The sequence below is a fragment of the Nicotiana attenuata genome, unplaced genomic scaffold, assembly GCF_001879085.1.
Source record: "Nicotiana attenuata strain UT unplaced genomic scaffold, NIATTr2, whole genome shotgun sequence".
NCBI classification, from domain to species: Eukaryota; Viridiplantae; Streptophyta; class Magnoliopsida; order Solanales; family Solanaceae; genus Nicotiana; species Nicotiana attenuata.
The window spans coordinates 805,774-821,424 of record NW_017670350.1 but is presented as its reverse complement, the minus strand read 5'-3'; the positions used below and the strand labels follow the sequence as shown (position 1 = coordinate 821,424).

General features: G+C 36.8%; 2 protein-coding genes across 2 annotated transcripts; one reads left to right on the top strand and one right to left on the bottom strand.

The window, feature by feature from the left end:
- Positions 1-1,577: 1,577 nt before the first annotated feature.
- On the top strand, positions 1,578-2,920 carry LOC109238232 (chlorophyll a-b binding protein 21, chloroplastic). The gene has a single exon (XM_019404660.1). The coding sequence runs from the start codon at positions 2,028-2,030 to the stop codon at positions 2,823-2,825; it is 798 nt and encodes a 265-aa protein (XP_019260205.1). The 5' UTR covers positions 1,578-2,027; the 3' UTR covers positions 2,826-2,920.
- Positions 2,921-2,999: 79 nt separating this feature from the next.
- On the bottom strand, positions 3,000-13,696 carry LOC109238231 (probable starch synthase 4, chloroplastic/amyloplastic). The gene is made up of 17 exons (XM_019404659.1): positions 13,643-13,696; positions 13,397-13,551; positions 12,289-12,490; positions 11,189-11,270; positions 10,001-11,048; positions 9,866-9,917; positions 9,018-9,140; positions 8,843-8,918; positions 8,563-8,747; positions 8,293-8,487; positions 8,115-8,186; positions 6,953-7,162; positions 5,305-5,430; positions 4,245-4,394; positions 4,079-4,140; positions 3,908-3,983; positions 3,000-3,672 (listed from the first exon to the last, which is right to left on the bottom strand). The coding sequence occupies exons 2-17, from the start codon at positions 13,549-13,551 to the stop codon at positions 3,496-3,498; spliced, it is 2,991 nt and encodes a 996-aa protein (XP_019260204.1). The 5' UTR covers positions 13,643-13,696; the 3' UTR covers positions 3,000-3,495.
- Positions 13,697-15,651: the final 1,955 nt, after the last annotated feature.

The following is a 15,651-nucleotide window of genomic DNA, read 5'->3' as shown; positions in this document are numbered from 1 at the left end:
TCAGTCTTTCCTCTCTTTTTCCTGCCATTGTTAGCTTGTGCAAACAAGAAAAAATGGAGCTTTGTTGTTTTTTTTTTTTAGATCTAGATGAAACTAAACTTTTTAACTAGGAACTTCCCACAGGCGGCGCCAAATTGTTTGATCAAAAAGTTTTAATCCCTTTCAGTTAAACCAATTTATAAATAAAGAAGGGGTGAATCCAAGTTAAAAGTAATAAACTTCAGATCCGAAATTAAACAACTTGGACGGTATGGACTGTGTTTGGGTCGACAAATGCCGAACTAGTATGCAATGACTAGTAATAAATATGAGGATGAAAATATGCAATAAATGTAATAAATGTAATAAGAAGGAATTTTGTCACCCAAGTGTTGGATGAGATGGATGATTCCTTCTTCTGACCACAACGTCTGATAGCAGACATTGAAAGTGAACTATGTGTTCTTGGATCTTATGAACTAAAAAAGAATATTGTGTGACAGAATCAAATAAGAGAGCAAGACAAGCTTTTTGTATATTCTTGATAGTCAACTCTTTACAAGATGTTCTTTTTTAAAGGTTTCGAATCCCCTTTGTTTCCTCTCTCTTCCTATTTATAAGGGATCTCCCTAGGAAACCCTAAAAATAAAGTACAACGTGGGGGAATCTTCAACAGAATATTCCTATTCACAATTATAGGAATATTCTAACAACTGCAGGCGTTTGCTTTCTGCTCGACCTCGGTACTGGTCTCCCCCTTTGAGCGACTTCTCGCCATTGGACAGTGCTTGGTTTCGACCTCGGCCTCAGCTTGTCCGTCTGCATTCGCTAAACTAGACCCAATTTTGGCCCATTCAATCGAAAGATTGCACTGTGCACATAAGTATAATATTATGTTTTACAGGTATATATATAATACATATTGAACACCCTTTGTCGGAATTTGTTTTCACTTCTTTTAAATTTGAACACTCTTGGAGAAATTCCTAGCTTCGCCACTAAGTGCAATATATAGATGGCCAGAAAATATTCACATTCGTCTGTGTGGTCGTGGCGTAGCACCATTGAATGGATGGTGCAGAATACCTTTTCATGACCATGAGAGTAACAAAAATCCAAGAGTAGACCTATGTTAATTATTTTTGAACATATGTAATATGTTCTTGCATTGCCGGCATTTGTAATCTCAAATTTGTAAAACCTAATAACCAGTATCTTCAGTTTTTATGAATTGAAAGTTACGTAACTATGATATTGACTCTTGCTTATGTTGTCTAGTACAGAGGAAAGCATAAAACAAGCTATATAAGCAGTTAATTTAAATAGCTTAGTTAAGGTCCGACCGTAAAGTTTCAAGTCTTTGACTTTGTTAGTACTGATGCCGCGAAAGAAATATATATCCAGAAAATTGATACCATTGCATATGGTATTATGCCACTAATAACCTACTAATTCATTTGTATTTTCTTCTTTTCCTTTTTGATTCATTTTCAAAGAATAAATTTGGCAGGGTATATCATCTGTTAATCTCATTGCTTTACATTCATAAGCATGCAATACTAAATACCCCGCAATTAATAAACTAGGTAGTAGTACTAAATTTCAGCTTAAGATTAGAATAACATAAACCAGAGACATAAGATGCACGACAATATAATCGTCTTAAATTGAATGAGCATAGAGGTGGTGTCTTTTACACCTTGCCGGTAGATAAAAATCTAGAGAAATGCCAAATGGATAAAGGAGGAGATATCGTATTGAGCTCACAGATCATCACAGGATAGAGTGCCATCCTTTGTAGCCACACATGGGTCGGGTCCCCTAGTAAAAATCTTGGAAAATTGATGGACTAGAGATCGCCAAGTGCGCATCAACTGCTGCCTATGGAATCTTGATACCCAATGAGATCATAGATATACATATCACAAGATAAGGATTCTTTTGCTCTTAACTCCTATATATTGTGAAGCCCAACTTTTAACTTCAGCTCATCACAGCCAACTTCGGCATTTCAAACTATCAACCACTCACTTTTCTTTTCATACACCATGGCTGCTTCTACAATGGCTCTTTCTTCCCCTTCTTTTGCTGGACAGGCAGTGAAACTCTCCCCATCTGCCTCGGAAATCACTGGAAATGGAAGGGTCTCCATGAGAAAGACCGTCGCCAAACCCGTTGCATCTAGCAGCCCATGGTACGGCCCAGACCGTGTTAAGTACTTGGGCCCATTCTCTGGTGAGGCCCCAAGCTACTTGACCGGTGAATTCCCAGGTGACTACGGGTGGGATACTGCTGGACTTTCAGCAGATCCAGAAACCTTTGCCAAGAACCGTGAACTTGAGGTGATCCACTGCAGATGGGCTATGCTTGGTGCTCTTGGATGTGTCTTCCCCGAGCTCTTGGCTCGTAATGGTGTCAAGTTTGGCGAGGCTGTGTGGTTCAAGGCTGGATCCCAAATCTTTAGCGAGGGTGGACTTGACTACTTGGGCAACCCAAGCTTGGTCCATGCACAAAGCATCTTGGCCATCTGGGCTTGCCAAGTTATCTTGATGGGAGCCGTTGAGGGTTACCGTGTTGCTGGTGGGCCTCTTGGTGAGGTTGTCGACCCACTTTACCCTGGTGGTAGCTTTGACCCATTGGGCCTTGCTGAGGATCCAGAGGCATTCGCTGAGCTCAAGGTAAAAGAGATTAAGAACGGAAGACTCGCCATGTTCTCTATGTTCGGATTCTTTGTTCAAGCCATTGTTACTGGAAAGGGCCCATTAGAGAACCTTGCTGACCACCTTGCAGACCCAGTTAACAACAACGCTTGGGCATACGCCACAAACTTTGTGCCCGGAAAGTGAATCTTAAAACATTCTCAAAATTCTGATTGTTTGATGGCCTTGTAAAGCTGTTGTGAGCTACTTGACAATATAATGAGATTTTGTTTGTGTTTAAATGACTGTTTATTTCTGAGTTTCATACCCATTAATCAAACAGCCACAAAAAGAAAGAAAGAAGAAAAAAACACAGGAAAAAAGGCCTAATGACCACTGGACATTCGAGTAACTAAAAACACTGTAAAGCTGTTAAAAGCTTAAACTTGATTTTACAGACCAGAGCAGCTTATGGAATTTAATGGATTCTCTTTAAAATCTATACAAGATCTCACGTACTAAACAAGTTGACTACACTGTCTGTGTTTCTGCTTTAAGTTGTAAGCACTATGCGAAGTATATACTAACTACATATTTGGTCGAAAAGAATGTATATTTACTAACAACATAGAGATTTATACAAATTTGTAAAACTCTGTTGTTCATTTTCTTGCCGGAAAAGCTTCGCAGATGGTATGTCAATTCTGACTTTCACCTTTGACGTCCGACATCATACATGCATTTTACTGTTATGAATCACAATGTTCTGTCAAGGGTTGCTCGCCCAGTTATCCCCTAATGGATGCTATCACCACGGAATGATGGCACTGACAAGCAGCTTAGATCAATGAATTAACAAATCATGGTTAGAAAGAGATCAACTACGACTTGCAGTTCTTGCCCTCAAAACAGCCTTATCGTAAAGTTCTTCATATTGTGATGCTGACGAATCCCAACTAAAATCTATGTTCATGTCCTTCTGAACCAGCTCTTTCCAAGTCTCAGCATTGTTCATGTAGTAGTTAAATGCACGTTCCAAGGCATTGTTGAATCCCTGGTCATGAAACAGTGCAACATAAAACTCGTTTAAGAACAATGCTTGATGCTCGATACAAAGAACAAGTGCTCGATATAAAGAACAAATGCTTGATGCTCGATATAAAGAACAATGCTTGATGCAGAGTCCGAACAGCAGTAATTTGCTAATGAGGCGCAAAACTGAACCAGTATTATGTCTTGGACAACTTTTTACTAATGTTTTAGGCTCTTAGCTATTAAAGTGAGGTTACCTGTTCATCAGCAGTCACAAACGTAAATCCATTTCTAAACTGATCCGGGATTGTGTCATCGTCAACATCGAAAACACTGCAAACATATTTGAATGGTTAATAATAAATATAAAACAGTATAACCATGAACTCTGATTAATAAAGAAGCCCTGCCGTGTCGCGTTGACGAACCTATCATTCAAGCCCCCTGTTCTCCTAGCTATTGGTATAGACCCATATCTCATCGCTATCATCTGCAGAATAGAATTCGGATTCAAACATTAGAGCCAAAAAAATACTGAGTTATTTAAAAAGGTTCTTCATTTACTAGAAAGTGTTCAAGCAATTATGGAATGACCTGAGTAAGGCCGCAAGGCTCAAAGATGGATGGGATGATAAGCATGTCAGATGCTGCATAAATCAAATGGGAAAGAGCCTCATCATACTTTAATACCAACCGAGCATGTTCGTGAGTTCGGAAATGGTTTCTGATATCCTCAAACTCCCTCTGCACCAACATTGATGTATGAGTTGACAGAATGCTAAACATTATGCTAGGATGCACTAGGGGTAGAGCAAACGGTGGGGGAATCCACAGCAAGTGCAGAAAAGTTCACATGAAAGGTTTGACAAGAAACAAACATGGAAAAAGCAGATGTAACATACCAAAACTGAGAAGTATCATGACAGAGAAGCATTAAATTTCCATCATATACAATTTTATTATTTTCCCATGATTAACAATGGAAGGAGAAGCCACTAATAGAAAATCTAGCAAAACCCAAGCCTCCTCATCTCTCAGGGGAAATAAGAATAAAAAATAATGCTTCAATTCATTTAAGTACCAATACAAAAAGAATACAAGTAAGAATGGGGATGGTTTACCATAGTACATAGAAATTAAAAGAAACCAGCATACCTGACTTTAGCAAAAGAACACATCATCTCAAAGAAAAGAAAAGACAACTTTGTCTAAGGAATGTAGATGTGACTGATGCCAACCATTTTTGAATCGTCAAAAAGAGGTGCTATGGGGTTTCCAAGTTTCGGGTGTCTCCATAAAGACAGGATTTCTGAGTTGATAAGCACAGAAACAAAAACATAGAACTTCTAGACTGGAAGGATTTGGTTACTGAATTCTTCATTCTCATGTACACCTAACTAGAAGATCCAACAGCTATCTTTCTGTACAAGTGTGAATTCCTATTGACGAAACTGGAAATATAGAGCTTCCTTCTTCTTCTTCTTCTTCCGCATTTCTCATTTTATTGATAAACAAAGTTTAAAAGCCTGAGCTAAACAGACTTATTTGTGTGCCAAATTTCAGCAAAGTATATCATCTGAATATCATCATTAAGACGTCATGATGATTGTATTTTCCTATAGCATGATGCTGCGAAGGAAAAGGAAATCATTACCTGAATATGTGGCACAGGACTAGAACCAAGAAGAACAAATTGACCTCCCAACTCCAAAGTCCTATATATGGCATGTCTAATAAGATGCACACCCTTTTGAGGAACCAGTCTTGTTACGCAACCAACCTGTAACCAAGCAATCTTAGGTTAAAATTATAAGTGATACGGAAGTCCTTATCCAAACTGAGAGAATAAGCTCAGCATCTCATAATGCAATGTCAATTAGTATATCCAGCCCAACTGATGTTCTTCTTAACTTGTTAGCTATCAATTCTCCAATATCGTATTTGAAAATTTTGACATAACCTACACCATGTCTTTCTTGTTATCTTTGCTTTTCAACTTCCGTTATAAGCAGTAAGTATATTTACATCAGATATTGTGATAAATAAGGGCGTGGATGCCAAGATAGGCCGATTGGTACAATAAAATCAGTAGTCTACTGTCATCTAATTACTGTTAAAGATAAAATAAACAGTGGGATGACTCATGGAATCTAAACATCACCACTTCTTAACACATGACATTCCAACATTTTCTAAGAATTTAGACTTGATTCAAGATATTTTTACTTGAAACGAATGTTTCTCAAGTTAACTTTGATGAAATATTATCCCATGCTAACTAATGGACTGAACAATATTACCTTGAGAGAAGGATTATGCAAGATACAATGAAATTAAATGACACATGGCCGATATAAATGATTAGGAAAACCCACCAGCACGCCTTGCAGCTCTGAATTCATAGTCAGATTTTAAGGTTAGGCTGAAGACTTCCGACTAAATTTATTTATGCACGTAATCTGCCTCTCTTTACAGTCTCGTTCATGGACTCAGTAAGTGATAAACAGAGTCGGTGGGGAGCCACATGTATTTTGTCGGAAAATTACATTATGTAAAGTTAATTTTTTTTTAATTATGTGTATATACAATATATTGACTCCCGTTGACTTGTACGTGGGTTTACTTCTTTGTATTTTGACCCCTCTTAGTGAAAGTTTTGGCTCCGGCACTGAGTAGAGTCATCACACTTTTTTTTATATGTTCAGAAAATTCACATTTGTGGAATCCTCTGAAACCAATGGTAGTTTCAGCAGTATTCTGATCTTTAAACCTTTTCTCCACCAAATCCAAACTCGAAGGCCCTGAATTCAATTGGAGTGCAAACAGTTACTGCTATCATTTGTCCCTCATTTTAAGTGACACACTTTATTTTTTAGTCTATCCCAAAATGAATGACACATTTCTCTTTTGGAAACTATTTATCTTAGCATCCCATTTTACCCTTAATGACATGCCTAGTTGGGACCCACTTCATATAAAAGTTTATTCTTTTATAAGGAGAGACAAAATGAAAAAGACATGTGAAACTCTCACCAGCAATCATTTAAAAGTTGACACTTTGCATATATCTGGCTTACATGTCAAAGGTCTTTTTGTTTCTTAAATCCAGTCTGGTCACACAAAATGGGACGGAAGAAGTAATAGTTTTTGTACTGAAACTCATAATTAAAAGGTTAGTCGCAAACTAACTAAAGCATTTTGGTGTTGTAGCAGTATAATTCTGAGATCATAATTATTTACTGATAAAAAAAGAATTACTGAGATCATAACCATAACTTCTTTTAAATGAAGGAAATTCTTACCAATGGTCGTCTAATTTCAGAAGAAGAGAGCCCTAGAAGTCTTCTTAAAGCTTCTTTATTTTCTAATTTCCCCTCTATGTCACTGGCACTATACTGGACCTTAAGAAAATTATCAGAAGCAGGATTCCAAGCATCAGTATCAATTCCATTCAGAATTCCAACAAATTTCTTAGAGTGGGAGTTAATTGTTGCATGAAGTCCTTTTCCTCCCTGTACATCATAAATGAAAATTGACTGAGAGGCAGAAATTCATCAAGCAAGGTGTAAAGTGATGATTGTTAAAGCAAGAGGAAAAGTATAGTCTAAACATGATAACAGATTTACTAAGTGTCCTCAGCGCCTTCTTGGTACTAGCTTCAATCAAATAACATTTATCTTACATAAAAAAGATTGCTAAAGTAACTTTTTTCCTCGCCTAGTGGGAGAACGGGATTATTTACTTGAACCATGCACAAGTAATTTATATATTCACCTTGCAAATTGGATCATTTACACACCCAACGATCATCATGTATCATATGAGATAAAGCTTAGAACTCAAATGCATGTGCACTCAATTTTTGAAGAGAACTTGATGCTTCCGCCAAACCACCTTTGGACTTTTCAGATCTCGAATAAGCTTTTTGATCGAGTCAAATATCAGGTCTACACAAATTAAGTTTCAAAGTCTTCTATAGTTTTGGTCAAAAGTAGAAAATTTTACCATCTTGAAAATATACGGGCCAGATGGCTAACTTAAATCAAATGAAGACTCAAAAGACATGATCATTGGACCTATAAAACCAAGGATGTCACCAGTCAGTGGTTTACAGAAGACATTCAGATTTTCAAACCAATCCTTGACGTCAACAGGGGAATATTCAGCCTCTTTGAGACCAGAAAGACGAGGAAAGAGTGAAGAAGGAAACGAAGAGATATATATTTTGAGACTCTTTGGCAACAACAGATCTTTTTTCTTTTCTGATGAAGATTTGGCAACAACAGGTCAGTTGAGGCCCTGCAGAAACTATGGTTCAAAAGTCCCATTTAAGTTGCATTTCAAACAAAACCTATCGTGTCTCACTAGAGAAACCAATTACCCAAGTATATGATTAAAAGCATGACTGCTTGCTGCACGAAGACAGAAGGTAAGAGAAGGTGCCTAGGGAAATGAAATCCATACCTGAGCAGTCCGGACCTCTTGAGCATAAGTTGGTGAAACTGTGGTAACAATGTTAGAAAACACAATTGCACCCTGCAACAAGAAAGAACCACATACACTGCATATTAAAAAATTTGACATGGAAGCAATGGAGCCACAAAAATCAGTTAGAACAACTTATCATCATATATCTTGCTACCTTCACGGAATTTATTCTATCATTTGCTGAATTGTCCTGCATCCTGTCTGGTCTGTTCAAGTGATAAGCATCAAGACCACAAGATGTTAATTCTGATGCTGGTGCAGTCCCTTGATACTCAAAATTATGGCATGTAAAGCAAATCCTCGCTGTGTCCAATCCTTTTGGCACATATAGATCCCAATAAAGTGGTGCCTTCATGAAATAATAGAATCCTGAATATATGAAAAACAGGAGCTAAAAGGTAAAAAAAATTGGAATCCATCTTACAATAAAAGCTGTTTGCCAATCATGGCAATGAATTATATCTGGTTTCTTTTCAGCATGAAGTAGTAACTCAAGTGCTACCCTGCTAAAGAATGAAAATCGTTTGAAATCATCGTGCTCCCCATAAAGTTGTCCTCTCCCGAAGAATTTACCAGGATGCTGAGGCTCAATGAAATAGACAGGAAGGCCTGAAAAATAAAAGCAACTAAATATGATATCGCCAAGCCTACATGCAAAAGGTGTACAAAGAAATGGACACTTGTGGACCGTAAATATTCTCGACCTTCAACAGTGCCCGTCCAGATCTTATTTTTGTATAACCGACCATCAAAGTAAGACTCAACAACCACATCTAAGGCCTGTAGAAATATAACCATTTAGGTGATTTAAAATCATAATACAACCTGGGCTACTAAGACTACTAAAATAATGATTGGAATGTCGACTTTCAAGCATACCTTCATGTCTTTAATTGACTCATACTGCATACAATCATATTTAGGAAGAACAATTTCCACAAGGTGTCCTTTCTTCTGCAGAGCCTTGCCAAGACCTGTCACCACATCCCCTAGACCACCTACCTAAGAGACAATTAAGAACTCCTTTAAAATAAATTTAGGCATTTCAAATGCCTCCAATACAATTGGTGCTTAGTTTTGAGGATATAATTATACAGTTGTTGCTTACTTTACCAAGCATTGTCCTTGGAAGCTTATTATACTTAAATAGGACGAATAATACATTAGTATCATACAACAGAATGTGCATCTTTCAGAGGGCATAACAGAGAACAAAAAACAAATAAGAATGACCCAAGATCCTAACAGTAGAAATACTGGTTGCATGACTAGCTATCCTATGCAGCCTACTTTGCTACACTTGTACTAACCAAATATTTTTTGAGAAAAGGTAAGTATATACTTGTACCAAACGAACATTAGCACCAGCCACCAGGAAAAGTCCACAAAGCACAGATGAAGAGAACATAACTTTTTATAGATTAGGTGCATATGTGATTCTGGCCTAACCTATAGTTATCTGGAATTACGATAAAAAGATGATCTATAACCAATTCACAGTAATTGCCTTCATCTTTAAAACCAGGTACTATTATTTAACTAATTTTTAGAGACTTGTCTTTCCCCCCTTTGTACATCGATGTAAGGAGACAATTGCGTCGTCCTAAATACAGAGCACACAATCCAACAATGCATTCTGAAGAAATTGTTAAACAAATAAATATAGCTTAAGATTCATTTTCTTCATAAAATAGAGGACTAAAATCCACAGAGAGGAGCCGTTATACCTTTGCAACTGGCGCCATCTCTGCTGCAATATGGATGATATGCAGTCCCGGACTATTGATTGACCAGAAAAGAAACTGCAAGTTATATCCTTAAACTAGGAATATTCTGTTGCGAATTACTAAAACTAGACATACCGTGTTGACGATGACGTAAATTTAAGAAATCTCGCTATAATTTCACGTTCATTCTTTTCCTTGCATGACATATATGCATCACAGATACGTCCATCTTTCTTCCAGACCAGTTCTCTTAACAACTTTGCGTCATCCTTTGTGATTTTCTTTTCCATAGACCAACCGTCAATCATCAACAACAACTGACTCCAAAATTCCCAAGGCATATCATTTACAGGTTCATCTAGAGCTTTATTTTTAGTTTCCTCTTTCAAATTATCGAGTGTATCTTGAAACTCCTTGACAGAATCCTGATAGAGCTGGACATAAGATTGTATCTCTTCATCAGACCTCTGAAGACGTTCATCAAGAAGTTTCATCTTTTGCTGCATTAGTTCAGATGAAAGCTTATAGGTACTAGCCTCTTCAAGTGATTCTTCAAGCCTATCAACCTTTTCTCGCAGCTCTTGGTTTTGTTGTAGCACTGATATTGCTTGATCTGCTTGTTTAGTTGCCTTAGCTAGCAATGTTTGTAAGTGTTCCACCTTTTCATATAAATTTTTGCACTCATATTTCAAGGCAGAGAGCTCTGAAACATCTTCCTGAGATGTAGCTAGTTTAGATCCCAACTCACTTAAAGAAGATTCAAGAACTGATCGTTCTTTCTCTAGCATTAAAATGCGTTCATCTGTTTCCTTGATATTAGTAAGCTCTGACTTCAACGCTTGAAGATCCTGCTTCAATAATATATTTTCTTTCCTTAAGGAATCAAGTTCCTCGCTCAGTGAATTAACAGAATCGTTATCTGAAAGAGGAACTGAATTATTCACATGAAGCACATTTTCTTCTCTGCTTCTACTGCTAGACAATTCGTTTTTCAACTTTTCCAACTGGTCTTCTAGAAGTTCCACATGTATTTTTTCTTGGGCAGCAACTCTGAGCCGTGCATCAGTTTCTGCCAGCTTCATTTCTAAAATGTTGATCTCTCCAAGCAAATCCTCTTTCTCTCCAAGAATTTTTTGAAGATCTTCTAATGCACGAATTCGAGCTTCATTGAGTAGATGAATATCTACAAATGTTATTCAGAAGGTAATGAAGTTACACAACAATTCTTTTGATTTTGATGAATTCACACAAACTTTCAAGGGGAGAAAACCGTGAAATAGCAAACAGTGTAAACTTGAAGATTGAAAACCAGAATTGTCTTACTCTTTTCCGCATTTCTTATCATGCCAATCAAATCCTGAAGATGAACACTTGAAGGTTGTTCCTCCTCATTTGAGTCGACAGACTGTTTCAATCACGAGGTATTCAATTAATGATCCCAAGAAATATGCACCATTAGGATGAATTGAACAAAAAGAAAAGACATTACTGATTAAAGAGTAGATATGAAACAAGAATCTTTTCAACTTCTATATTAGCGAGGAACAAAATAAAGACCATCTGGTGGAGCTTAGTTCTGAGGATGTATGACATGCATCAAACCTCTGTTGAATTGCTAGCTTCTGCTCCAACCACAACAATAATATGGATGTTATGTGACGCAAACTAAGTTGTTAGGACCATATACACTGATGATAGATCAGGTTTCATACTTATGTAAATGATACAGTATAGGTCATAGGTCGGTAGAAAATGCAAGGAAGTATTGGTAGATTTGCGAAAGACAAGAATGAAAGAGAGGTCCAAGAAAATTAACTCTCCTGCATTAAATATATTGATTGGCACGAAAGCTCAGGGGCCAATATACTCAGCAGAAAGAATTGCAGCATGAAGGTCTGGAAGGCGCATTCAGCTTTCTTTGGTTTATCTTTCGGAAATTTTTTTAGCATACTAGTTAAACCATTTAAAGAACTCCATTTTTCTTACAGTATTTGTAGGTGTACAGAAACTATAGCTCTAGTGCATAGGAGTCATGTATATTTTGAAATTAAATATGATAACATAAGAACTCTCTTTTTCTAATGGAATCACGAAGCACCCACCTTGGCACATAGTTCATACTTCATAATTTGAGAAAGATCCATAAAAAAAGCACAAGGTAGAGCAATTTAGTTCAAATGCTGAACGGCGCTTAGTTATTTGTCAATGGCCAAAATAAGGGCACGCTCTCCTCGAGGCACTCTTTGCGGCATGTCAGAGATTTTCAGATAGCTCTAATAGGGTCCTAGATTTGTGAAAAACTCCGCTCAGAGAATTCAATGAAAGGGGTAATTTGGATGACGCACTTGTAAACCCTTATTCAACATACACACAGTACATAATGACTACAAGTATCTCATTGTCCAATATCTCAAAGAACATACCAAATAACTAATCTCCTCGGAGCTTCCGGCTTCTGTCAAAGTGTCAACGTTTTCTTTGATTGAGCTTTCCTGATTTGAACTTGATAGGTTTTGTTTGGACATATTTTTCGTATTGGAATCTACAGCATCACTTGACTGAAGATCAACATTTGTCGGGCGTTCAATATTTGTTTTCTTGGTTTGTTGTCTCTTGTTCTGCAAACTGGAAATTTCAGAGCATAGTCAATTAATGCAGCTGGAGATAAGAAAGAAGATCAATTTTGTTTTCCCAACAATGTTGATCTACCCGAGTTCTAGAGATACATTTTTCACCAAGCTATTTAAGTAAAGTTCCAAACTAATAAATTGCAGCATATCGTTGTTCATCTTTTGCAGTTCCAGGTTCTGCGGATCATGATTGAATCAATAACAAATGTTTTCTTCTTCCCTAACTCAAAGCAAAGCACTAACCCTAATTAAAGAATCAAACACTCAAAAGACTTTTCCACACACAAATTTTCAAATCGGAGCAAAACTACTCCTACTAACAGAAACTAAAGCAAATAAATCTCGACAACTCAAATCCACTCAACTACCCCTTCCAAACGGATTTCAAATATGATTTAAGTTATGTATACTGACAGTGTTAACTAAATTTTACATTATCAGCGTAATTTTACCTATTGTAGCAAGTTACTTACCATTTATCCCAAGTTACCAATCAATGATTGTGTAAATATCTTTTACGATATCAGTGAATAGAGCTTAAACACTTTCAAATAAATCCCTAAACCTAATTTAAAACCAAAAAAAGAAGAAGAACAAAAACGAAACTGAAAGAAAGAAAGAGAAACTAGAAGCATTTTCCACAACAGTCAACACAGAATCAAAATCACAGGAAATCAACTCCAACGAAAGCAACTGACTCTCGGCAACTCTCATTTATCACAAATTCCTAATTAAACAGCTCAAAATTAAAAATAAATTACAGAAACTCAGTATTTTCCCCATATAAACCTCAAATCACTCAACGAAACCAGCTCAAATATTTCAGAAATGCAATCAACTGATCCATACCAAATCTACACTACTCGATTCTTCGTGAAAACGGAATGGAGAATAGGAGTACCTGAAGTTGCGGTGGCGCATTTTGCCGGAAGCTAGAAGTGGAAGCAAACGTTGAGAAGACAGTGGATAGAATCGAACATTTACTTGTCTAACAAAAGGTGCTCCTCCTCCGCACCATTTTTGGCTCGGTAAACAGTTGGAAAGCTTCATCTCCATCTATAGGAAATACAATAAATCTCAGCTGAAGGAAGTGAGAGTTGGGAGGGGGGGAGGGGTTGTGGAGTAGAGAAGAGAGAAAAGAAGAAACCGTTTCTTAGAACCAACGACTACACTGAAAACTGTTTGGGTGTATGCTAATTAAAGTGCGCATATCTTCTTCTTTTTTTATTTTCCGAAAAAAAAAGTGCACATATCTTTGGACTCCGGGGGAAAAAGAAAAGAAATATCTTGGACTCGGGGAAAGCGGATGATTCACTGCGTTGCTGTCCAGGATAAAAGTTTGTACTCCACAAAAATGTAGTACTACTATTAGTTTGAAGATCGAAATAATTCAGTATTACCTTTGTAATGAAAAAGTAATTCTAACCTTTCCTGTTTTCTTTTTGAGCGAAAATATTTGACATTAATCTGTATTTTTGTGGGATCTATATTTGCCCTTTCCAATTCTATATAAATCTTTATCCTCATTCTTTATAAATGCAAAAGTCCCAATACTATATATTATACCTACTTGTTTTTTAACTCCTATATTCCAAATTCCAATTAAAAGCCTATCTGGTTCATATTATCAAAAATCTTTTAATTGTTTGAATAAGCATTATTTTCTTATTGATTAGGCTAATTTATCTAAGGTGACTAATTATCTTTTGAAAATTACTTTATCTTTGACAATAATCAAATATCTGAAGTACCGGTTATGATACAACTAATGAAACGGATTTTCATTTTTTTGGAAATGGGAAATTGATTTGACAATATTGTAACAGTTGAAATGATCTAAATCGGATCCGGAACTTGTGGTTAGAGCCTAACAGGGTATTTGTTTAAAGGAATTGGGAGTTAATATGGTGTTCGAGGGTGTAGGATAAGCTATTCCATTACATGGTGATGGCCCAATAAGGAAGGAAGAAGTTTGGAAAGGTGGGACCAAGCATCAAAAGTGGGTCCATAGAGGACTTAGGCCTCATTTGTTTTTTTTAAGATTAAGACGTCTGAATCTGAATACACATCTGAATATCAAGATGTGTACTAAGATTAAGACATCTGAATCTGAATACACATCTGAATCTATTAAGATGTGTATTAAGATCTGAATAGAAATAATTAAGACTGTTTGATTTTTAACATCTGAGTATATAAAATTTATCTTTATTTAAAGATTAATAAACATAAAATTCAAATGAAATACTAACTAATCTAAGATATCAATAAAATATATAGTTTGTTAAAATATGATAGTTGTTGGTGGTGATGACTAACGGGTGAATGCCGACTAGAGGCGGTGGTTGGTGGTAGTTTTGGTTGATGATGGTGGTTCATGCTAGTTGCTAGTGGTGATTGGTAGTGGTGGCGGTTACAATTGAGGATGGTGCTGGTGGGTGGTGATAGTTAATGATGGCGGATGGTGGTAGTAGTTGTGACTGAGAAAGGTGGTGGGTGGTGGTAGGTTATAATAATGGGCAGTGTCGGCTGAGGTTGTTGATGGTGATGGGGTGGTCAGTTGTGGTAGTTGAGGTGGATGAGTGTTGATTGTGGGTGAGAATGATATATGATGGTCGGAGTGGTGGGGATAATGGGTGGTGATGGTTGATAATGGTGGCGGCTATGATTGAGGATGATGGTGGCGTGGTGGTGGTGGTGGTGGTGGGGGTGGGGGTGGTGGTTAAGTATGGTGGTGGTAGTGGCATGGTGGTAGTTGATAATGGTAGGCGGCGGCGGCAATTAATAATGAATGTGATAGCATCTTAATGAAATTAAGTCTCTGTTATAGATCTTAATCATACAGACCTATTCAGACCCACTAAGTGGTTGTGAAGTAAAAAAAACAAACACACTTAATGATTAAGATCTGCATAATTAAGATTCAGACTTTAAAAACAAACGCACTTAATGTCTGAGGTCTGAATGATTAAGATTCAGACCTCCATTAAGTGCAAACAAATGAGGCCTTACTCATCTGTACATGCATTTATGTTTGATATTTATGCACGTATCAATGCAATTCGATTTATTAATTTATTTTTCTTTTGGAGGACTAAATATATTATTTTATTTTATTTATTGATAATTTGGAAAGAGGATCACTCCTATTTCATG